Source organism: Zeus faber (assembly GCF_960531495.2).
Source record: "Zeus faber genome assembly, chromosome: 20".
Classification (NCBI taxonomy): domain Eukaryota; kingdom Metazoa; phylum Chordata; class Actinopteri; order Zeiformes; family Zeidae; genus Zeus; species Zeus faber.
The window spans coordinates 13,638,227-13,664,490 of record NC_137207.1 but is presented as its reverse complement, the minus strand read 5'-3'; the positions used below and the strand labels follow the sequence as shown (position 1 = coordinate 13,664,490).

The 26,264-nt window shown below is 43.1% G+C and overlaps 1 protein-coding gene across 1 annotated transcript in view; it reads left to right on the top strand.

The window, feature by feature from the left end:
- LOC307245278 (glutamate receptor ionotropic, delta-1-like) overlaps positions 1 to 26,264 on the top strand; it is a gene marked incomplete at its 3' end in the record, with an annotated part of 448,321 nt that overhangs the window by 408,330 nt on the left and 13,727 nt on the right. Inside the window, exons 9-13 of the mRNA XM_080020759.1 lie at positions 13,517 to 13,618; positions 14,187 to 14,309; positions 14,707 to 14,781; positions 15,848 to 16,190; positions 18,789 to 18,927. Of these exons, the coding sequence (XP_079876885.1) occupies positions 13,517 to 13,618; positions 14,187 to 14,309; positions 14,707 to 14,781; positions 15,848 to 16,190; positions 18,789 to 18,927 (782 nt within the window). The remainder of the gene's footprint in view (positions 1 to 13,516; positions 13,619 to 14,186; positions 14,310 to 14,706; positions 14,782 to 15,847; positions 16,191 to 18,788; positions 18,928 to 26,264) is intronic.

Sequence of the window (26,264 nt, the reverse complement as noted above, 5' to 3'; positions counted from 1 at the left end):
GTTTAGGCGCTTCTTCTGGAATAACGTAAAAGTGGCGGTCCATCAGATTGTCTGCGTTTTGGGTATTGGAATTTCGTGTGAAACATTTTTTTAACCCTTGTTTCCCCTCGTCTCGGCTCTAGTACTGACCACAACTCTCTCCCAGAATTGCTTTTAAAACTGCAAAGTTTTAAACATCTGGGTCTTCACTCTAAAGCTGCTTTCACACGTGCGCTCCAGACAATGTCCGATATTGTACGGACCTGATTATCTGGAGATTGTCCGGAGTTACCTTTTCACACATGTAGCTTAAAAACAGAGATAGTTCGGTCAGACGCGTCTACACTACCTGGAAATACTCTGTTTGGTTAAGACGAGGGGCGGAGCCTGGGTAGAGTATGCAGGAGGCAGGACGTGACCCAATGACGCTGCAGAGTTTTAGAGCACACCCAAGAGGTTACAGACTTATCAGTACTTGGGCTTTTTTTTGCATTAATACTCCATGTATTTGGACGTATCTGCAATATAAACGAGAGAGTGGAAAGGAATAATAAAGAAAGCAGAAAGGAGTACAGAGCAACTAGGCTCGTGCACGAAAATCCACACAAAGGTAAATAACTGCCGCATGATAGAGATGTCATTAACACGCGACAAGCCCACTCGTTCGCTGTCAATGCTCCAGACAATCACCTGACCTTTTCATACATAGCGCTCAATCGGACATTACACCAAGATTGTACGAGTGTGCTGGCCTGGTAAAGTCGGGGTAATGTCCGGGTCAAATGATTCAGACATTTGCGTTCACACATACAAATTATAATAATTTGAGGCTTACAGTGCATGTGTGAAAGCGGCTTAACTTACCTTAGCTCATAGAAAGTTTGCCTTCCTCTCCTCTGCTTGTTTTTACTTGGCCGCTTGAGGTGGTTGAGATATTTTTTGTTCTTTGTTGCCAATGTTGATTCATATCGACCACAACAATTTCTGCTGCTTTATCCAATGCACTGCGGCTGCCTTACACTTCTTGCACCTGCCCTGATCTTTGCATTCTTAACAGGAAAGGCGGACCCCGCCATCAACGCATGCATAACATAAATACTTGAATGGCTATTTCTTAAAAAACATGTTTGATTTGACGTAATCTTACGGATATCCACTTTAAAGTGACTTAAGATGTGCACATAGTGTATATGTGGCTACCAAACAAGACGGAACTTTAACTGAATCCAAGCTTTGTAACACGCCTTTATAAGTATATATAAGTATATAAGTATATTAGTGCTTTGTGTGATCAATGTGTGGTTGTCCTTTCGCATCTTTTTGAGTGTGTGCGTCTTGTCCAAAATCTCAGGGGCGCAAAGCAATGATCTTGAACGTCACCGCCTCCTCCGCGCTATTAAACCCATGCACATCATCGCAGTCGCACCAGGAAGGAGCCACGGCCAGGACAGGAAGTGACACGTGACCCTGACCGCCACCCCAACAGATTGTCACGCTGCCACCTCCCCACGCCCTCTGAGCTCCTCTAAATCATTGGTCGCTGGGAAAGCGGAGGAGGAGGGGGATGTGTCACAAAGTAAAGTATGGCGGGGAGGAGAGGGGGAGGTGCGAGGCGATGACAGACGATGGCATTTAGCTCCCCTCTCTGGGGGACAACCAGCTTCAGAGATGTAGCCCGCCTCGCCGCCGGGACCACAATGGTATAAAAATAAAAAAGCCTGGCATTTGAAGACAGAGTTGGATCGGAATAATACATGACCGCTGCCGCTTTGGGCGACACGCTGTTGATCCTCCATCCTCCACCTCCTTCACCACAGATATGCCATGTTTGACCGCAGCAGAAAAAGAGAAAAGAATCTTCCGTAGTTTCTCGGTGTAGCGATCGATCGGGTCCAGATGGCTGGAGATTGAAGCGTCGTTTTAGATCTCTTAAAACATTCTGAAGGGATGTCCTTCTGGTGTGGCGTGATGTTATTGAGCAGGAAAGATTCTGCAGCACGACTTTAAATGTAACACCGTGTTTTCAGTTATTCAAAAACTTCAATGCTCTCAATTCTCCTGGTGGTCAATGGCGAGGATGAATGGCAAAGATTAATTGAAATCTATAGCAGAGCGTCCCAAACTTTTAATGGTTTTGATTATTTTGATGATCATTTTGAAAATACGATGTAAGCCAAAAATTTAAATAGATGAATAAAAATATAAAATGAAAAGTATGTTTGCTGCAGAGCTCCTGCATCTCCTTTGAGAACCCCTAGGAATGCGTGGACCCCCAATTGGAAACCCCTGATCTATAGTTGTGCAGAGAAATTGTATGAGATCCATATTAAATTAGATAAATAAAACATTAAAATTAGATGATTAAGAAATGAAGTGAAAATAAATGAAATTAAGTGAAAATAAATGATTAATGATTAAATTAAATATAGCCATGGTTAGCATTTAGTAGTTTACGTTTATTTCCTTGTGTGGTTGTATGTATGTGTGTGTGTGTGGTGTGGGGATGGTCGGGTTTGAGCAGCCACACCTGACCTGGGTCTAGGTGATTGGGATCAGAGTTGCTGCATACCTGTTGACTGGTCTGACAAATGGCAGGTGAAACCCTCACCCCCATACGCACCCAGGATAAGAGCCCTGTCATGACACATGTCTATCTGCTCCTGGGCTCCCACCTAGCCTTCTCTCTACAATAAACTAGTGTTTACAACCACCCATCTTCTGTGTCTTTGTGCCGGAGGTCCCTGAACACACCCCTTGGGTGGCGGGTGGTAGCAGATCTGCCACAGTGGGTATGTGTGTGTGACTGTTGATGTTAAGGCTAAAACATTGATGTGGCAGTTTTTCCTGCTCCAGGCCACCCAAGTGGTGTTTTCAGGGCCTTCCGGCACAGAGACACAGACGACGATGGGTTGCAGACACTGGTTTATTGTAGAGAGGAGGAGTTGGAATTAGCCAGGAGCAGATCGAACATGTCATGACAGGGCTCCTATCCTGAGTGAGTGTGAAGATGGGCGTTTAAACCTGTTGCTCGTTAGCCCAACCAACAAGCAACAGGTATGCAGCCACCCTGACCCAGTCACCTAGATCCAGGTCAGGTGTGGCTCTTCAAACCATCCCATCTCCACACCACAGTTGACTATACAGTTCCCTGGTATCTTTCTTAATTACTGTATTTTATTTTACATGCATCTATGTGTAGCACTAACAGCGCGAGAGCAATAGTTGTATTGCAGCTTTCATTTAACCTCAAAGGAGCCTTCTCTCTGAGCTTGTGCTACTGTACAAGATGCTAAGCACTGAGAGCCAGTAAGACACACCTTGTTTCTCTTTCTTTTCTTTGGAAAATAAGAGGCCAGGAATGGAGAGAGGTTCCCAGTGGACATTGATCTATCAGTGGGAATTGTTTAGCAACTGAATACTGGTCCTGGATGTTTAAAACCTATTAGTTGAGGGTTTCGAGACCCGTAACTTAAGGTTCAAGGCTCTGTGTTTTCCTTCAGACAGTAACATAGGTGTGGATCTCAACACCATAGTGAGATTCACAGAGGACATGGCACTTGTACAGTGGCGCCCCCAGAATTTTCTTCAAAGATGGCCAGATGGTGCCCCTAAAAAATCTTGGGGTGAAAACTTCATTTTGAAAACTTCATTTTCACCCCAAACATTTAACTGGATTTCAAGAATTCTATTTAGCTGTTCGGGGGGGGGCATTTCTGCTCAATAAATGTGTGAACAGACCACACAATGTTTATCAAGGCACAGTGCACAGTAGGGTTTAATCACAGGAAATGGGATTCCAGGGAATGCCCCTCCATTGTTTTCTACGTTTAAAACATATTGGAATAGGCCTTTATTTAGAGAATATGTAGGCCTAAAATGTGCTTTCTCCAAACATATTCATTGCATATGTTTTAATGTTTCAAGACATGTTTTTCAGTTTATGCAACAGCTGTGTGAGAGCATTTTCTGTCTCCGGACAATTTAATTCAAAGATCAGAAATCGCTTGAGCGCAGAGTCCATCGATGGACTCAGCTTCTTGAAAGCGCACTTGCAAAAAAAACAAAACAAGAGGTGAAGTGAGTTGTAAAAATAGTCATGTCACTTATTAAGCCTATGAGTATTTTCTTTAGCCCATGGCAGGCCAAAGCCCTTTTGCATAGTCCTATCTCTAATGTTTTATAGGCTGTAAGATATTAATTTGTTATAATGCAAGAGCACTGTAGGCCTGCCCTGTTCTTAAAGTGTTGATTTGCATTTTGCACATGAAGCCCGACATGCAGGCCAAAGTCTTTTTGTTTTAATTAGGGTGATATATGTTTTACTGTATATATGACTGGCCCCTGTCGGTTTTATTTATAATAGACTGAAGCATATTTTGTATGATTATGCAGTACATTTTGTATATTTATAGGCATTATTTTATTTTTTGCGTAGGCCTATCTCGTTTTTTTTATTGCCTATCATATTGTTATTATGCAAGAGCACTGTAAGAACCCTGCCCTGTTCTTAAAATGTTAATTTACATTTTGCACATGAAGCGCGACATGCAGGCCCCCGAGATTATTCACTGTATTGGCATAGATGCACAATTGCACAATGTAGCTTTTCATGTTACTGCTGAACTTAAAAGGAGGGCTGATGGGTTTAGATGCACAATGGCAGAGCCTTTTTTTGTGTGTTTACTTTTTTAAATTTGAATAGAAGTTTCGATAAAATAGAATAATATAAGCCCAAATAATATACACATTTGAGCGGGCGCCACTGTATGGTTTTTCTCTGAAAAAACAAGACAGTAACTCCTTTCCTGACATTATTTTTTATAATCACGGCAAGAGAATAACGGAGAAACTATGGTGTTTTAATGAGTCGTATATTCCAGAATAAATTACTTTATTTTGCTGGGAGAAAAAAGGAGAAGAGGAAGTCCAGATGACTAGAGGATTTAGTCTCTTGGAAAGATATGAATATTCATGATTTACGCGTTCTGAACACGTCCTCATTGGTTGAGTCCAAACGAGTCTATTGGTGGAATTCGTGTCGGCGCTGAGTGCTGTTTGTCAGACACGGGAGGGGGGGAGGGGGCTGAGGGTGCCCAAGTATCCGAGCACTTGCCCCTTTACGCCCCATGGGCCCCATGGTGCCCTATTTATCAGGTGCATTTATTATTTTTTAAGCGTGAATGGGCACCGAGGACGTTGTCTGGGAAAGATATGCATATTTATGAGGAATGTGTCCTCGGCATGCCCATAATGTGCGCACAGCGGAGCGCAGATCATGGGCCCCTGCGTCGGTGCGCATCAGGGCACCCGCTCCGTGTGCAGCTCAGTTTCCTTACGGAACAAAGCAAAACACCGTTCTCTCACTCTCTGACCCCCAAAATTTTTGAACCCTAGTGCCCAGCATGTGGAACTTCTAAAGCACTCCTTCAAATTTCACAATGTTGTATCTGGGAATCAGCAGGAACAGTCATGTTTAGATGCATTTAAGGGGGTTAAAAAGGGGCCCCCTTTTTGAGAGCTTTCCAAAGGAATATTCTTTTCTTTAATATTTTGTTTTGATAAGATTTTTTTCTTGCCTTGCATATTTTTTTTAAACAAAGTTTTATATATATTTTTAACACAAACAAAAGATAACAACTTCTTCTGATACATTCTATAGTATTCAAAGTGACCGATTAAAGGAGCGGAGACCATCACCCACTGCGGGCGCGTAGGGAGGGTCGAGCTCGCACTCGTTGCAGAACCTTGCTTGCGAGACCACATTTCTGCACCAAGATGCTTTTTAGCATTTTTTAACCAAATAATCGTAAGGATTACAACTTCAAGAACTGCCAGGACAGTAAATTCAGCTTGTCGGATTAAGCACCTTTCCCATGTGGAATCCGTAACATTGCTGGATAAAAAATATCCTACAAAGGCAGGAGTTACTCATTCACACATTGACCTCCTTTACGGAGAAGTTCCGTATGGAGGCTGTTTCCGCATTAGATGACTGTTACGAACACAGTACTTGGGTTAGGGCTAGTACGTTATGTTCAGTGTAGATGCGATCGTTTGGACAATCTGTCGGCAACGGACGTACAATCTGAATCGGTATCGTTTTTGTCCTGGCTCTCAAAGGCCAGCGCTTTGGTTTCCACCTCCCCGCCCCACCTTCCCTCCGCCGGCAGATTCTGGCCCCGTGGACAGAGCCTCCCCGTCCCTGGACGCAATAACCCTCACCCAAAGTTATTAAATGAGTGTTAGAATTTTCAACCTGTCCTGCACTCTCTGCCCCCGGAGAAGGACCGTTCTCCACCTGTTCCCCCTCTCCCTGAACGCTCGCTTCCTCTCCGGCTGCGTGCGCCCGGTGCAGCCGGCGGGCGGATGAAGTGCTTGTGCCCGATGTCCCCGCACCGCACCCCACCCCTAGCTGTAAAAGCCACGTCTAAGAAGAAGAAAAAAAATACAATTTAAGAATAGAAAAGACCTGTCTCCATAGAGACTGGACGTGTTTCAGTTTCTCGTCTTTGCAGCCGAGCACCACCGCTCTGATCGGACTCGCCATTTTTCCCGAATGATTTTTTTTTTTCCCTCCCGCAAAACAAATCACTTCTGAAATATTTGCAAAATGTTTATACCTAAAAACCCACTGTTAATGCTTTATTTGAGTGCGGCTCCACCGCTACTTTACTTTCCTGATGCTTCCATTTACACACACTTCCATTCACTGGACCGGCATTTTCCCATCAATTATAATTCTTAGAGGGTGGGGAAATTTACGGAACATTGACACCTAAAACAGATTTACACCCGGAATCATAAAAAGACCGCCACTTCACCCTTCCAAGCTTCCCTTGACAAACAATACAGTTATTTTTCCAAGGGGGAGAGAGTTTCTCTGCCGTCTGATTTTCAAGGTGGTTTCATCATCCGGACGCAAAGCAACGAGTGGTCATCCTAACTTATCATCGTCTGGAATCGCCCGGAACGCCCTAGGAATTCACTTGAGGAGCTTGGGTATATCTGAATAGTCCGTGTTTGTTCGTCGAGCAATATAACCATCAAGAGCGCGAAGTGTTTGAAGATGCTGCCGCTTAGCGCAGGTGATTGGCGCAAAGTAGACAATCTTTGCGCTGGCGAAGTGCAGGACGCAGGTCGAACAGATCCCGGCTGAGTTGGATCTGTCGGGCACGTCTGTCTGGGGAGGAAAGGTGCAGTTGTTGATGTTTGTAGAGCGGTTTGGAGAGCAGTTTGTACCTCCTTGTGCAAGTATCGGTACATTATACAATAACATTTTTACTTTATATAAATGTTGTTGATATTAATATTTATTTATTTTTTGTAACAAAAGTCACATAACTGTGTTAGAAAGGTGGTGGAGTAAAAAAGTCACGTCTCCGAAAGTTAATATACTGTGCTTAAATGTAATTGAAAAATGTGTAAGTAATTTGTCGTATTAATTTGATATATTATGCAATGTCTTGTTTTTCGTTTTCAACTTTATAATCTTACAAGGAAACGCTAAAGTCCAATGATTGTGCAGCTTCTGAAGCGCGCCCGCGCTGCCTTGGCCGTAACGTCTCGCTGTGGACGGCGGCAAAGGATAGAACACGTGCGTTATAATTGCTATTAAAGTTCAAGCCAATTATTCTTTGTAAGCTGCGACGCACGTTATGGACCAGCGTAGGCACCGCATTGCCGAGGAAGGCCAAAGATATAAAATGAACTGAAGGGATAAGGAGTCTTCCGGAGTGCGGTTCAACCTCTCCCATTGTTTGACGCGTAATAATATTCTGCAATTTCCACGGCTGCAGTTCAACAGTTCAACTGCCAAACAGTAAAGCCCTGAGAGGGAGACCAAACATCAAATCGTCGTGTTAACTATCAGCCGAGCGGTAATTGGCGGCAGGGTATATATGTATATTGGTTGTAGCCAAGGGGCGAGGCGGGTTTCGCTTCTGTAGCGGTACATGAAAACACCCCCCGCCAAACGATCCCAAAACACGGCCCCGAGATCATCCGAGGGACAACGGATCTGAGAATAGCTCCTGAGTAATGAGGCGAGCCCCCCGCCCCCCTCCTCTGTTTCTGTCTTTTGTCTGCAGAGTTTTCGCTCATCCAATTTAGCTCCAGCTCAATCTCGCCTCAATTCAATCTCTCTCCTGCCTTTTTTTCTTCCCTTTATCTATTTAAGTCTATTAAGATTTGTTCCTGCTTAATTGTCCCCTTTGGGCGGAGGTGGGCGGGGCGCTCAAAAATGAAACCGAAGTCAAGTGTAAGTAAAACTACTTACTCGAAAACCAGTTGGCTCTACAGAGGACTGAGCAGTTACTCAAGTGCTAGTTACCAAGACAAACCTTTTTTTAATGTTAGAGCCACGCTAGAAATCTAACATTTTAATGATGTGTGTGTTATAATTAAATGAGTTCAAGGGAAAACTCAGGATATTGTCTCGCCTAAAGATTCATTTATTCAACCATTCGGAGTCAACCCCAGTCATTTTGGTCTTCGGATCAATTTAAAAGATTTTGATGCCACTCATTCGGGTTGACTCCCGATGGTAAGGTAACAAAAAAAAAAAATACCGGCGTTCTCACTCAAATCAGAGGACTGCTTCCTCGCATTTTCACGAGCGACGTTCCAAGGCGGTACGAGATCGCTCAGGGCGGTACAGTTTCCCCATCCATCCATCTGTTCTGGGTCGGGTGGAGGTGTCAGAGCTTTCCCCATTGGACAAGTGTGGGGGGGGGGGCGTAAGGCACGGAGACGGGCCGGAGAGAGACCCCGCCTCCTCACAGGGTTAGAGCACATTCACACATGAACACGTCCCCAATTAGTCTGACGCGCACTTCTGGAGGTGGAGGGAAACCAGACGGAGAGAGAGAGAGAGAGAGAGAAATACCTGAGATGACGTTCAAGGCTGAGTCGCCGCCGGTTATTTTCCTTAAATAAGCTAAAAAAAAAAGCAGAGTGTTGGCACCTTCAATATTACTGACATTCAGACATGGTGTTTGACTCGTTTATTCACCCTTCCGCATTGGCATAACATCTACTTTCAAAGATACGCAAATGTCTTGTATTAATGTTATTTCCAAGGTAGTTCTCCATTGATATATTTCTGCTTTAACCTAAACCGAGTGACGTACTTCACCTATTAATGAAGCATAACTTGGGACTTGCAACCAATTATCAAAAAAGCCTTTAGAGTCCGCTGCTCATTGAACTGATTTGGCCGTTTCTGCCTGTACTATTATTGTCATTAGCCAGTCAATTTGTTCCATTCCATTCTAAGCACATTATAAACTCCTTATTGTGTGATCCTGGCTGCTGATTTATGATGTTGATGTACGAGGGCTGTACCACAAGGAAGAGAAGATTATGTGGGTAGTTCATATAGACTTGTCTGATCTGAGTGCGTGAAATGGAATAATCACAACATGGTTGATCAAGCTGATCATGTTTATTAGCGTGATTCAAAATGGATTTGACCCTTTTTTTTTTTTTTTTTTTTTTAATTGGATTAACACTTTTTCTTGTTTTTTTCGTTTTTCTTGTTTTTTTTCTTTTTTCATCCGAGGCATGTCAGTGTGCGAAATTGTTCTCGAGCTGATTTGGTTAATCACGTCTCACCGAGAAACATTCGATTACACGGGGAGACAAAAGACCAAATCCATCGGGCTTGGATGCCTTCCAGTCATAAGTCTCTGAATTATCGCACGGTTTCAGACGCAGTTTAGCTACAAGGAGAAACACGCTGCTCTGCTGCATGTGTGCACGCATTGGATTTGAACGTAGCACAAGTACAAATACGGCTGCACAAACACGACCCTCAAATATGGTACGACAACACTTTATTGATTCGTGGAGGGAAATTAAGTTGTTACAGCAGCAGAAAGTTGACAGAACAGTGCAAGTCAAAAGACAATATAAATCAGTGTAAATCAGAGTAGCACTATACTAAGTATAACAGGTTATAGCAGCAGTGTGTACCAATAATATGCAATGATAGTATGAGAAAATGGTTGCACAGTAAATATATTCATAGCCATTTGGTATAAATATAATATCTCTAGTCTGGTGAGATATCAGTATAATGGTGAAAATAATGGTAATGATGGCATTATTATTGTACTAAAATAATACTTAATTATAATGAATAATGTACTAAATAATAATAATTAGTACTAATGGTAATAATAACCTTAATTCAAAAATATAATTAACTGCAGAAAAATAATTAAACTGGGGGGGAGCTAAATATTGATGAATACAAAATAACTAAGGAAGGACGGGGAAATGGGGAAATAATTATTATCTGTCATTCATAATATTCTAAAAACCCCTAACTAGCAGTCTAAATAAAACAATGAACTACATTGATTATTTGTATTGTATGATCTACAAATCAATATGGGGAAGTAAAAGAGCGGTACCAGCTTATCCCCTCAAAATACTACCCAAAAGATGTACAATGCACGCCCACACTGCAGGCCCACACGCACTCTGGGTCCGATGCCTGGTGCATCCAAGCGCACGGAACCAGCCGCCCACGTGCACGCGCCCACACAGGCGCAGCGCTTGTCCAGGTGGAAAGGAGCTGATCAATGGGCTTTGAGTGTTTTGTTTGCTTGTTTTCCCACTGTCTGCCCAGCACAGCACTGCCTCTCCCCAGGATCAATCGCAGGTTCTGGACTGATAAAATTCAAACACGGAGATCAAGCAAAATCACAAGAGTGAAAAATGGTTATTTTTTCATTTTTTTTAAGAAAAAGACGGTTTCCACAGAAACTGAGCCTCTCTGCCTGTTTTTGGCACGGAAACGGACTCACCCTAGCATGCATGAGCACAAATGAGCACGATAATTCCCGAGACAGAAAAGGGAAAATCTTGGGTTCCGGTACGCGGGGTCCCCTTCCACGGGACTGCCATGTTTCTTCCACAGTAGCCCAGAACACACAAACCAAACACTGGCTCTAGAGAGGGCCTTTCGAGGCCACCATAAGCTCTCCTACACGCTTGGAAGGGGAGGGTGAGGGGCGAGGTATTCATTCAGTTAGTTGCAATCTGCAACCTCACCGCTTGATGCCACTGAATTCTACAAACTGCACTTTTAAGACCACTTCAGGCCGTGTAAAAGTACAATGCCCAAACACTGTCCGACCTTACAGCAATAAATTAATCGCGCCTTATACAAAGACAAAAGCAAGACTGGTACTAAACCGCTACTTTGGTTTATTGACTTAATACACTTACAGTGCAAATACTGTAGGTGCAAAGGTGCGGCCTGCTTCACAACAGCAATGACACAAAAGTCTTTCCATGATATTTGGGGGTGGATTTGTCACCACCAATAATGACTGTTTTGATCTCTGTAACTAGTAGCATAGATGGGTATGGAAATTTCGACTAAACCATATCTAGCAATAAAAATCTTTTAAAGACGAACTCTCAAATGGGGTCCGTGGTCTAATGCGTATCAAATTGAGGGTCCTAGATATGAAAATGTTCAGAATCGCTGTGTGGCAGTGTCGCCTACCACACACCACCCAAGTGGCGTTTTCAGGGCCCTCCGGCACAGACACACAGGAGACGGGGGGTTGTAAGCAACAGTTTATCGTAGAGAGAGGGCTCGGTGGAATTAGCCCCGGGGCAGATCGACACGTGTCATGACAGGGTTGCCATCTCTCCTGAGTGTGTGTGGGGTTCTGGGTTCTCACCTGTTGCTCGTGAGACCAACCAATGGGTAACAGGTATGCGACTCTGACCCCAATCACCTCGATCCACGTCAGGTGTGGTTGCTCGAACCAGACCTTCCTCACACCACACGCTGTTTGAGGATGTGATTCTTACCAATGGTTTACAGGCAAGAGTATATACACTAGAGTATATATACTAGAATGGGCTAGTGACAGGTACGTGCTTATCTGAATGGATATATTGGGCTGGGGGCAGCAATGCTTAGTGGCTCGTACTGTAATAGAAAACACAACATACAGTATATGTGTACGCATTATTGCACAAAATGAAACGAGCCATAAGTAGAACCATTATAAAAGTGCACAAATCAGTGCACACGTACATGTACATGCACTCCCACATTGATATTCGTAATTGCCAGTGCTCTTTATTAAGAGCAGAGTTAATTATCTCGAGAAGATGTGTGAAAAACACATTGTTCTGTGTTTGGGCTTTGGAAAGTCAGACAGAGAGGATTATTTGGGCCCTAATAATATCTGACTGACAGCCGGCTTCCGATTTAATTAGGGCACCGAGTTTTGTGCTTCGTCAAAAGTACACCTAATCGTTTTTTTTTCATGGCCTGTATGCTCTCTCTCCATCTTGTTTGTCATGCAGACCTCTGCATGCTCAAATGTAATGCAGGAAAATATAACATTGTGCACCAGGGATATAGCATTGGATTAATTGGTGCCAGATGTTTCTCTGTGTTTCTGTGCCTTGCCACTGTGACTCTGTCTTTCCAGCAAACACTCTCCACAGATGGCTCCAGAATGAATTTATTCATCATAACAAAAGGTTCATTTATTATTAACCAGTGTTGGGCTTGTTACCCAAAGATGTCATTTATTACTTATTAATCATTACTTTTTTACTTACATTATTACTTTACTGATTACCCACTGCCAACATTAATTCGTTACAATACTTGTGATATTACTTTTTCGTGACTACCCACAAAATTGGTATTTGCATCCTTCCTCCTCAAAATTCAGACCCCGCATGGACGCCTCTGTGTGAAGGTCAGGGTAAGCGCAGCTCAGACGACTGACACTAGCTGTGTCTTCTACATGTACTAAAACGCGACCGGTTGGGTCGTCAACACTCACCTCTTGCAGTCGGGGCGCGGTAGCAGACGGACAAAGCTTGTAATAAACCACGATCCATCCAAGAAGTGATTTCTCGAAGCGCCAAGTTCCCTCCATCTATGTTTGTTTATACTTACACTCGCTTCCGCCTGCAGTAAAAAAAAAAAACGTAAAGCGGTTCTGCCGCTGATTTGCGACATACTGTAGCTTAGGGGCGGGGCCTGTGTGCAGTCCGATGACGTGACGCGATGTCTTTTTCGTGACGTACAGCAGATATACCCAATGAGGTAAAGGGTAACAAAATCTGAAACCTCCGATCACGGATATAAACTCAAAATGTGGCGCGACGATTACGAAAATGAATCAACTAAAGTAAGGTTGTAACAACTTCTTTTTTGGGGTGGGACTAATATTATTACAGTAATTGTATTAGTAACTTGTGGAACATTATAAAGTAATATTATTATTGCCACACCGTTATTAACAATAATAAAGTAATAATACATAAAAATGACAATTCCTCCACCAAGAAAGGCTACTAACAGTAGCCATTGCCTATTAATCATCATCGGTGACGTATATTGATGCCTAGTCTTGACTTCAAACACCACGCAGCCAACCATTTTTATAATTATTATTATAATGATTATTTTGTTTGATTTATGAATACAAATATATTGTTATTTATTATTATCATGTAAAAATAAACATGTTCTGTCTCTCTCCTCCAGCTGGCGACGTGGGACCCTGTGCACGGCCTGAATGGAAGTCTGAAGGAGAGTCGTATTGAGAACGGCATGCAGGGAGTGACGGTGAAAGTCGTCACCTTACTGGTAGGAGGGGCGTGGGCGGCAAAGGAACAAAACCAGTGTTAATACTCGCCGCAGTTCAAGTTCAAGAGATAACTGAGGCCCTGTCACTCAAGTACTGACTGCACAGCATTTAGGATTAACTTGTTTACATTTTGCTTTGGTAAACACCCTTCCATCCTCGGCCCGATCACACCAAACCCATACCCAAAGGAAACCTTCTCCCTATTACATCTATTGGTATGACAAGATAACGATAATCACACAAGAATCATAGAAAGTGTCGCCCTATTTATTACTCTATGTACAAGCAGCAGGAACATGACATTCAGAACGCAGAGGCCTGGAAATACACTTGTGCTAAGATTTCCACCACTTTTATCCAGCGGTGGAAATGACAAATATGTGGGTCTCAGGCAATGATTCACTGCCTGGCATGTGGCCGGTGCATTAGATAAACAAACAGAGCAGTTCAGTACAGTACATACAGATAATTCCCGGAGCTTCTTTTATCCTTCATGGAGTTAATGAGGTGTGCAGATGATGTCTTACTGCGCCGGTTTCCACCCCGTGCCCCTCTCTGTAACTGTAGGAGGATCCCTTTGTGATGGTGGCAGAGAACATCTTGGGCCAGCCCAAGAGATACAAGGGATTCTCCATCGATGTCCTTGACGCGCTGGCCAAGATCCTGGGCTTCAAATATGAAATTTACCAGGTGGGCACATTTTTTTTTCTTTAGGAATTACACCTTTGTTGTCGGACAAAAGAAAAGGAGATTGCGAGAAGGAGATTTAACCTTCTGCCCCATTGGACTGTATTTAAGCACAGTGAGAAGCTGCACGTTTCTCATTATATAGATACTTTGTTCGTCCCCGGAGGGAAACTGCCGTGTAACAGCAGCTCACATCACACCGAACAGGAAATCCCAGTCAAGCTCTATAGCAACAATTTGAAATGTAAAAGCGGTAAATTGTGCATATGGAACCAACATTTTTATCCCAGTTCAAGTCCAGGTCAAAAGTTGGAACAACGTGAACTTCTCCTTTAATGAAGCCTGTGATGACTTAAGGGACGTAGTTCAAATGTTATCTATATTGGTCTGGTGCCCCCAGGTGTCTGACAGCAAATATGGATCCCAGCTTCCTAATGGGTCATGGAACGGAATGATCGGAGAGCTCATTAATAAGGTAAAACACGGTACAATTCCATTGAGGCTATGAAGATGGCACACTAAACCTGACAGTAGTTCAAAGTTCTTCTCCTTAAAAAAAAAAATACGAAAAAACGGAGCCCTTCGCGAATAATTACTGCAATGCATTGTATGAAAAGAGATGCTAAATAAAACAAGACCGGACCCTTTCAGCTGTTGTTTGCAACTATAATTCTGAGCTAAAAGAAAACTGATGAACGGGCTTGCTGGCCTTTGGAAATGCTGCCTGTACAGTGCACTCCAATTATTCAATTTGACCCTAGAAATATTTCTTTTAACAGGCAGCTGTTGGCTTGTTATTGTTTCAAGTTCAACATCCCATTTCTAAGTAGTGCTACATTTTTTCTTACTGCATTGCACATGTTAAAGTATAATGCATGGGCCTGCGCTGATGAAAGCACTGTACACAAAGGTCAGTCACTTTGAAATCAGCAATGAGAACAACGGAGATTAAGTAACGCTCAGGGCAGGGAGTTGAAAGGATCCCTGTTAACCTCTAGCTCTGCAGGCTCAATGCATAAACAAGCAGAAGTTAGAGAAGTTTCCATTTTAGGGCTGCGTCATGAATAATGTTTGTGTATTGAAATCACTGATACTTGAAGACCTCCTAAGTCTTTAAAAGCATACATATCAAATATTTGAACTGCGTGTCATGAGCAGTTAAAACATTTAGCATCTTTGCTTTTATAGATCTGCGGTCTTCCTGGCTTGGTGTATCAGTAATTTCAGTTGTAAAAATTGATTTTCCATATTTAATGTTTTATATCATTTGAAATGACAGCGTTTTCTTCACACTACACTGAAAACAATTAAGAGGAATATGTGCTCGTTAATATATCTGCCTTCGGCAATTTTGACGGCAGTTCGTGTATGAATTGAAAATAATTAGAAATTTTAAATAAAGGACTGGAGAGAATAAATCTTTGTGTTCATGATTCGCAAATCAGGTTTTAGCCTACCAGAAAGACGTACTAATAAGCCAAAGTATATTATAGAGAACGCGTATTACGAGGGAACCCATTTTTATGATGTACTGTCTCCAGAGGGCAGACCTGGCGGTGTCCGCCATCACCATCACTCCCGAGCGGGAGAACGTGGTGGACTTCAGCAAGCGATACCTGGACTACAGCGTCGGCATCCTGCTCCGAAAACCCGAGGAGAAGATCAATATCTTCTCCCTGTTCGCGCCCTTTGACCTGGCCGTGTGGGCCTGCATCGCAGCGGCCATCCCCGTGGTGGGGGTGCTCATCTTCCTCCTCAACAGGCTGCAGATGCTGCGCTCCTCCGCCACGCAGAGTGCGCCGCCGGGCCAGCCGCCCGGCACCGTCGGGACGGGCTCGCTGCACAGCGCCATCTGGGTCGTGTACGGCGCGTTCGTCCAGCAAGGTGAGCAGGACAACTGGAAGAAGAAAGTAAATCATTTCCCGATCAATGTCGGGTCATCGATTTAGGATCAACCCTGAAGGATCCCAACCGTTCCTGTTCAATTATTGGGAAATGAACAGCATAAATTAAAACACCCACAATTGAACTCCATAAATGCGAAATAAAGGCCAGAGTGTTAATGGTAAGTTATCGTGCAACAAAACCGAATCAGTGCTAATCTAGATCTAGTTTCTATTCCCTGACTAATACTGTACATGTTCTCTGTGCATAATTTAAGAGGCTGTACGCCCTCTCACAAATTAAATGTGAGCATCAGGACATGAGCATCATGTACATGAGGCTGTTGAGGCGCGGTTCACAGCATCAAGACGACTTGTTTTGGTAAAACATGAACTTCAAGGCACTCAGGTTGCTTCCGAAAGGAGAAAATATCAACAAACAGCTGACGATATATATAAATCATAGTTTATGTACAATGCTGACCATAAATAATCAGGTAGTGTAACCGTTTCTGCTGTTTTGGCTCAATAATTAAACATAATTGAAGCAGTAATTTGTCCCCACTAATTCCCTCATTTACTTCAGCTTCCACTGTAGTAATCTATTCACAACTCCCTCATTTCTGACTTGATTGTGACGGCTAATGGCTCCTTTTATTTCGTTTTGTGACTTACACGCATTTAGCCACCGATGTGTCCCATAATGCATTTCAGTGTTTTACAGTTAAATCTAAGGTGCAGCTAAATTCCCAGTGCGATACAGTACATGGGGTAAGATATTCAATCTGGACTTTGTGCTCATAATAATTGCAAATCAAAACATTTAGAGTACAGAGCCAAAACAACTGAAAATGTGCCACTGTCCAATTACTTATGGTCAGCATTGTGGTTTTAAGTACAGCGCTCACATACATATAAGAATGCCAGGACTGTGCAAAGGGTGGCTTTGAAGAACATAAAATACATGGTTCCACATAATTCCATACACTATGTGTTATTTCATAATTTTGAATGAGTTGGTGTCTCGTACCGTGTTTGTACCTTGATATAGTTTAACATTTTACCTTAAAATTCACATGATTAGAAAGTTTATGGTGTGATCCGGCGTCGTCGCAGCCGAAGCAACTGCTGTTAATGCGAAGGAGCTCGTCTGTCGCCCTGAAAACTTAGAGAAAGAAATGGGGGTTAGGACCCTTCAGCCTTGATTGTGTTTTCAATGATTTAGCTTTGTTCAAAATCTATCAATCAATTCTGCAGCTCCTCAGCACAGTGTTGGGCTTCAATCAATCAAGTCTAATCACACAGAAGGGGCAGGGGGAGGGGGGGATTATGAGCCTTGTGAAGATGGACTTAAGTTTGAGTTTCTGCAGCTTTAATTTTGAGTGGCTACAAGGATTATACTGCAACGGGCGAGGGGGGAAATCAGGGGGATTTGTAGTGCCTGAAATGTTTGATAGAAGCAAAAACAAGTCCATAAAATTTTCATGCGCTTAAACAAATTAAGAGGGCACTTAAGATTGCTGAACGTGTGTTTGTGCAGCTCACATTGGGAATGGGTCTCAGAAAAGCACTTTGGTCCATTAGCAGTAAAGCACTCTTTAGTCTCAATAAGGAGGTTTCCGAGTGTGTAGAATAAAAACACAATTGTCGCCGTCAGTGTAAGCACCGTGCACACACAATGTGAATTGCAATACTACGACTGTATTTCAGGCTCATTGTGCATACGTGCAAAGGTGCCTTTGGGTGAGGAGAGAAGGCCGGCTCAGCAAATATCACACACCAATGGAGAGACAAGCAGCTCGGAAGGTGTCAATCCGCTGCATCTGTCATGGTCTGGCAGGTTTCCAGGGAAACCTTTTAGGACTTTGCGATGAGACGAGGCCCTGCAGTCACGCTTCCCTACTCCCTCTAATGAAGCACCCCCCTTTCCTCGGAATAAAAAATAAATAAATAAAAATTTTAATTCCATAATATGTTTACATCTAAATTCAAGGAATACTAAGCCAAGAAATGTTGCAAGAAATGTGAATTAAGTGACTTTCTGTCAGTTGGGTGAAGGAAAATTGACCTGCGCCCAAATATTTGTTTTCCAATGTTCAATATCAATAGATAGTTATTTGTCAAGAAGTGGAATGTATTACTCTGAGCCTACACTATGATGGTGCCATATAATGAACTTAAAACACTATTGTTAATCACAATTATTTTCATTTCATTCATCTGTGAAATCACGTGATTGTGACAGCACTTTTACAGTATACACACACACGCACACACACACACACACACACACACACACACACACACACACACACTTTTTTTCTTATTTCTATTTCTCTTCTCTCTACCTCTCTCCCCTATTCCCAAGTCTGATATTGCTCTATTCTCTCTCTCTACCTCTTATCTGTCTCCCTTTTCCTGAAGCTTTGTGCAACTCCATTCAAAATACAAAAGACTTTGTCAACAAAACCTCTCCAGATTGTGTGTCTTTTTATTCATGAACTGTGGTGAACTGGGTTTCCCACTCCAATTTAATTTTGGGATTGAATTAGTTTTTAAAATATTCATACCTCTTTCTCTCCGCCCTCTCTGTCTACAGGAGGTGATAGTGTGGCGGGTTCTGTCGCTCTTAGGATTGTAATGGGCAGCTGGTGGCTCTTCACTCTCATCGTGTGTTCATCGTACACCGCTAACCTGGCTGCATACCTCACTGTGTCCCGCATGGACCACGCCATAAGGTAAGATCAGCACGCGTCAGGCTACCGCAATCATTTGAGCAGGTGGAACCATCGGCAGTCATGTTTCAGTAAATAGGATATGTTTCAGCTGCGTGTCCATCAATTAGTTTCACGCAAGTTAACCGTCTACCCAATTTTTTTATGTTCAACCATCAACCGAAATCTTACGGTTGTGACAACCCTAAAGCCGCATTTACACAAAGCTCCCACCCTCTGCGGTACAGCGATGATGATAGTGATGATAGTTTGATGGATTCTGTGGTGGAGAAAACCCCGCTCTCGGGTTCTTTAAACAAATGGGCAGCACTTGAGGTAAGTTGGATACACAGCTAAGACTCTTTTATTAAGAAATAACCAGTCTGAGTGAGGTCTGCAGAGTACACTGAAAACTCTTGGGTTTGCCAAGTAATATATTCTTTTCAAAGCATTGACTCCTCCCTCCTCCTATTTTCTGAGCTTACCACCTTATGGAGATCATTACTTAGGACCCTACTCTACCGCTGAGTGAGGGCACAGGTCACTCAAAGTGAGCCCCTCACCCCTCTGACTTTTTCAGAGGCCTCTCTGTTGAGACATGCATTCGCTCTTATTTATATTGTCCGAATACATTGTTCATATTATGTCAAAATAAGTCATATCTTACTCATATTATATCTAAAAATGTTGGATCTTGTCTTCACACAAACATATATTTCATGAGGTTGATTTGATTCCCCAAACCTCTGCATTCCTTGTCTATAGGTGGTTGATGGAAGGAGCAGCCTTCCTGCCTTCCACATCTGCTTCTAATTATGGCCTACTCAACACAAAGACATGTTTACTGATTCATTGATTCCCTCAAAAAAAAAAAAAAAAGCTTAGAAATATACTACAATTCTTTAAATACAAATGGAAATTTTTAATCCATAAACCAATTCATGTTTGTTGAATCCACATTAACTAACCGGGGCCTGAAATACATTCAAACCACAGTCTCTGGCCTCTATCGCACGCACACACACCAATGTCTGTAGCTCACAGATCATGCAGAGCAATGCGATTAACTCTCTCTCACACACACTATCTCGAGCGCAGCCCACACGTGGCAAAGTTGGCACACTCAAAGCCTCACTCGTCCTGACACACAGTCCTTAAACCTGCTGCTACAACACTGTCTAGACTCCGGTAATATGCCTGATCCAACTCAACATAATGATCTTACTCCCTGCAGTGCCTCTCTGAAGTTCCATCTGTCAGACCAAAGGTTCATTTTCTCTTCATGTACATCAGGATTGAGAATTCCATGTTCACAGCAGCGGTCTTCCAGTGACCCGCTTTCTGAAAAGTTGGCTTAATTAAAGGGAAGAAGGAGAATGTATTCGTTGTGTCTTGTACAGAAGGCTAATGAAAATGTTTTATACATTCGGGGCCCATATCAGCTAAATTACATGTGTTGAGGTCTCTGCATTCTTGTTAGCCCTGGGCTAACAAGCCCTGTGGGATAATTTACTATCAGGAATTTGGCTTTTCTTTTGAGTTCGACCCCACCTGCCACTGGTTTTCGGAATCTGTTATACAAATAAGGCGATGATATTTTTGGGCAACATTGCCTGAGCCATCCATATTTCAGCTGTTAAAATCTAAATATAATTCGTAGCATGCCTTGTGACCACGGACTCAGACTCTTGCGATCAGGTTTGATCCTATGAGATCACGTTGTAAAGGTAATGCTCAGCTTAACCCTGGTTAAAACCTCTGTCACCAGGAATTAGCAGTGCAAAGTTTCTTTGCAAAGTAAGCTTTACCGGTGCTAAATCTGCAGTTGGTTTTACTTTATTTCGAACTGGAGTTCTTACTATGCCTTAAGCTGTCTCCAGACAGCTCCACTGAATAAAGCTTTCAACCAACCAAGTCTCAACTTGGCCTTGACAGGCTGTGATTGGGCCCCTCGGGCACCTATCATGAGGCCTGCCCCCCAATATACAGTCAGTATATACAGGGTCACCGCCTGTCATACTCCCTTTGTGTATTCAGCTCTCCACTGTTTGGAAGCAAAGCCTCTATTATACGGAAAGAAAAAAAGGAAAAATTATGTCGAGTGCAGCGCAGACATGACCCACAGGGATGCTCGTCCGCTGTCTTGGTCATGCACACGCGGATGTGGCGCTGTCATACCAGTACTTGTGTGTCGACTGCTCGAGTCTGCCGCTTGAAGTCATCCGCCATCGGGCCGACATCTTCGATTCCCTCCCTAGTCACCCCTGTAAGGCCTATGAGTGCCGTGGAGGAGGACGAAGAGGAAGTATTGGCTCTCCCCTCCTCTGGCCTTGTTTCGAGGCCACGCTCCCCCGCCTCTCTGGATCTCCCTCAGCATCCCTGCCAGGTGGAGTTGGCCGTGCACCAGGAGTATCAGGACGTAGCCGGGGCTCCGAGGTGGAGAAAGGAGAAGAGCCAGGAGAGGAGGCACATGGTGCAGCTCGCAAACCGTCCCAGGGGCTTTTTCAACAGGAGCTGCTGTGCATCCCATAGGCAGACCCCAAGCCCCTTTACGATGCTGGAGGACTTTACCAAGGAGGTGAGGTCTTCTCAGAGGACGTGCTCCCCCATCAGGGTGTTCAGCCAGTGGTTGACCCTGAACACTGAGCACTGAGATGGGATACCCGACTATGCCACCCCCCGGAGGAATCGGTAGCGACCTCTAGTTTTAGCACGAATAATGTTAATGTACCCAAAATACACAGTCTTTATTTCCCCTCCCTCTACTGTGTTTTCCCAGTGTGTTAATCAAGGCCCCCTGTCCAGCCGGAAACATGAGCGTCATGGCCCGAAACGAAAGTATGAGCCTGAAGCCTCAGGTGAGGCCGGGACAACACCATTTGTGTGGAGGTAGCTATTGCCCCTAAGGGAATAAAGGTTCTGTCATATCTAGACGATCTCCTGTTATAGCGGGGTCCAAGGAGAAACTGGTCGCCTGGCCCCTAAGCGAGACTGGCTATTAAACAAAGGTTTACCCATGGAGGTGGCAGAAATAATTCAGAACGCTAGAGCCCCGTCATTGAGGGTGCTTTACACATCCAAATGGCTAGCCTTTGGGCTCTGGTGTGTGGCGATGGAGATGACCCATTATGCTGCAATATTGGGATCATACTCAGTTTCCTCCAAGACCTGCATGTGAGAGGCTTGGCATCGTCCACCCTCAAGGTGTACTTGGCCACTATATCGGCCTGTCAAGGTGTTGAATGCCTTAACGATACCACCATTCAGACCTCTCCAGGTGAAGTGATTACAATTTTTGTCAGCACTGCTTCTAGCACTGGTCTCGGCAAAACACGTGGGAAATCTGGCCGTACTGTCTGTCCACCAGTCCTGCTTGGTGTTCTCCACGGACAATCGGAGGTTTACGATGAAACCAATCCGGCTTTTCAGCCCACGAACATAAAAGCAGTATTCAAATCGACCACGATTGATCTCTCTTGGTTTTCTCCTCCTCCCGGCCAGAGGAGGATGAGAGGCTGCATACTCTGTGCTCTGTACGGGCGCTATGTAAATGTTCATATTTTGTCTATCATGGATCTCAGACAAGTGGGTCTCACTGGATAATGGAAGCGGTCCTATTGCCCTTACTCCTCTGTGGGGCAGGAACCCCCAGAGGGACTTGTGGTTTGTGGTGCTTCTTCTTGGACTAACCCACACAGATTCTCAACAAAGCAATTTTCGTCATTTAAAATAATAATAGGTTTGCTGATCTGCTAATTTGCCGATTGTAAAATATTTCATTATATCCTCATCTGTGCCTATGCACACTCTGTAGGCATTGGAATTTACATTAGTCATTTTTCAGGAACCAGGCATTTCATTTTCAGGAACCAATATTTAGTGCATGCTTTTTACAGTTGTTTGACTCCAGTCTTCAGAGACCCTGTGTCCGTACTATGTATTCAATTTATTATTTTGACAGGAGTGTAGAGCTGGAACAGACTTGTGAGCAAAGTGTCTTTAAGGTATCTAGTTGTAAACCACTGCTTAACATTCATCTTGTGACCACAATGTGAGTGTGCCTCGTTGGTTTGGAAACATCATTTTTGGTAGTCACTGACAAGCCCATATTCTCAGTACAACCATAGTTGCAATAATTATGCAACAAAGAAATTAGTTGCGGTGCATGCGCACACGTGCAAAAGATAAAAAGCAGGTTAACAAAAATCTGACTCCAGGCAGTTGACTGAAACAACTGGGAACTCTGTTATTCCATTGTCCTCTTCTAAAGGCCTCCGATACTATAATACAAAGCAAGATCATGTGGTTAGCAAGTTCACTGTCTTAAAATACTGTCTCTAAATACCACAGCAACAGGCTCCAAGATGGGCAGCCCAGATTTTCATACACTGCAATTTATGTGTGGTGGAGGAAAAATTTGAAGTTTTATTCTGTTATAAATCACTCTTGGATCTCTGTGAAAGATGTTGAATTGTATTCACGGATTTTTTTGGAGCATAGGGTTAAAGCCTGCTATGTTGGTTGAACAACACTCCAACTAAGTGCTTTATCGGTATCCACATACGGAGGGTGGATTTGTTTACACCGTTTTGGCACAATTAGTCACTGATTTGACGATAGTCCTTTATAGTTCAATCCCAACAGACTTTGACTGTCCATTGCTCTGGCGGTAATTGCATAAACAACACACTAAAAGAGCATTCGGTGTGAAGTGCGACAGTTTGTCAGATTTTGTCGAGCGGAGAACCCAAAATAAATCAATCTACACACACATCAAATTTATCATCTGTGTGTTTGAAGATTGGCAAATGTCTGTGCCTTCTGTCCCTTCTTCTATCTGCTAAGATGCATTTTGGAAAACCTATATTTACAGTCCAAGCACAAAGGCTGCTGTGTCCAGTAAAGTGAAATGTTTGGTATTTTGCCCCCAATTTTAGAAATCTGTGATCACACTTTGCCCTTCCAACCTGAATTGAGGGGACGGGGGTCCCCCCCACCCCCCTTCTGGGAAGACAGAGAGTGGTCCCCTTCAATATATCATTGAAACATATTTTAAATAATAGTATGTGCATCCAAAGCACTTGTTTTTATTATAGATGCAAAACAATGCATTTTTAGGTTTAGAAATATTGCGTCCAGCCCTCATATGCCTCACAGTGGTTTAGTCCACTGCCTCCCCAAAACTCCACGCACACCCTTAGCACAAGTATCTGTGGAGCAATCTCTGCAAGTGTGGGCTGACCTCCAGTAAGTAGCTTCACTGCAAAGGTTAACTTGAAGCAAAGGAGGTCAGACATTTTTCTTTTTATCTACCACTCAGTAGAATAAAACAAATTTACAATTGTAACCACACTGCATTGTGTTTTCTCCATTATCTTGTGGTTGAGTCTTGTGTGACAACGCGGCCGCCATATTGGTACAGGGCAGCCGCATCTCCTAATACATCTCCTAATACATACATACAATGCAGGAAATCGGGTTCAATTTGCAAGTATATATACTTATTTGTAGCTGCCATGTACATTCACTCTTTTCTACAGCCACTGTCTCACCTATCCATCAATCCATTTTCTTCAACTGCTTTTTCCTTTCAGGGTTGCAGTGACTAGGGATGCACCGATAGTGGAATTCTGGGCAGATACCAATACCGATGTGTAAAATAACTATTTGGCCGATAGCTGAACACAGCAGAGAGTGGCGTCTAGGTCTTCTAAAATAGATCGCGGATTGTGTTGTTCTCTCGGACCAATAATAAATGCTAAAATGGGTCGCCAAATATACAAACAAAATATACTTTCATACCTTTAATATACCTGGGTGGCTCGCCTAAGAAAGGTCTTTGTGTGGGAAATACTGGATAAACATTGTCCTCTCCCGTCCCTGAATGTTCTTGTTTGCCCATCAGCCGATACTGATGTACGGCTAATAAATCGTTGCAGTCCTAGCAGGGTCCCTTCAGCTCAGCTGAATCTTATAATAGGGTCCTCTGAGTCATCCACTTTGTTTTTGTAAAAACAAGAAAGAACAAATCTTCACTTCTGCTATATGAGCCAGGTTCATATAGTCGCGCCAGGATAAAAGGGAATGTATTTCAGCAGGGTTGAGATAGACGGACAGACAGATAAGCACACAGTTCAGGAAATACATGTTTGACGTGCAATGTTAATTATTTATCTGCTATTCAAGTGCAAACATGGAACATTAACTATCACTTTCTATTAGTGGTTAGATAAAAGCATGACAAACTTCTAATTCATAGGGTCATACACCCATTCCCCAAGTATTTTTCCTCTCAAAATAACCATCCAGGATAAAATCTAAGATGACATTTCCATCATTGAATCCCCAGTGCACTTTCTCTTGAAGGGTTCAAATGTTTGCGGTCCCTATAAATACTATGTGCAAGACTGATTTCAGGCATTGCATGGATACTGGAGTGGATCTTTGCATAAATCATAGCTCAATCATATTGAGATGTTTCACCTCAAAACCCATTCGGGTCATTTTCATATTTCCCTCTATACTGACAGAATGCTGCACCCCCTTTTCTTCACAAGCCTAACTTTTATACTGACAGAATACCTGACAAGCAACTGAAATGGGAAAGAACAGCCATTAAAGCAGCATTTATGTGATCAAATAAGACCAATCCGTGCTTGAGACCATGGCCTAATTTATTAACGGTATGTAAAAAGTTGGCATATGTCACATTCTACTCACACAGTGGAATTGTTGTCAAACATTCGGGGGGAAATTTGAAACTCCAGTGACGGACGGGAAGTCCTTCCGATTGATATGGTTCTAAAAGAGAATTGTTTATTAATTTTTTGACTCCATTCTTTTCTTGAGAATTTTTTTTTGACATATCAAACACTGTACGGGGTTGATTAAAATAAAAAATTTGGCTATTTATTATGAAACATGCCACGTCAGCATATGGAAGGGGAGCGATGGTTCAAGATGTGTTAATAAGGAATCATCCTGACTTCACGTACCCAACTAACAGACAGAGAAACAGCTGCTCCCCTAATGCATCATGTCTCGGTCGTCATCATCGAATCCTGGATAGCATTATTGGATATGAAGTCATTAACATTCTAAGCACCAGCGGGTCTTCCTGTGCCATATGTTTAAATCCCTTCCACTGTCAGTTATGATATTACCCAAGTTTTCCTGTCACTTACGGGTCTCTAAAAGCAGATGGTAAATCTGTCACATTGACAGGGGAACGTTGATGAGTTTAAAGCATCTACCCTGCATGAGTTGAAAAATGAAGGTAGCTGTCAATGAAGCCCCTCTAAAAATATTAATGAATAAGAGGTTCCCAAACAGCTCTGTGCTGAAGATAAGATACTAGACTT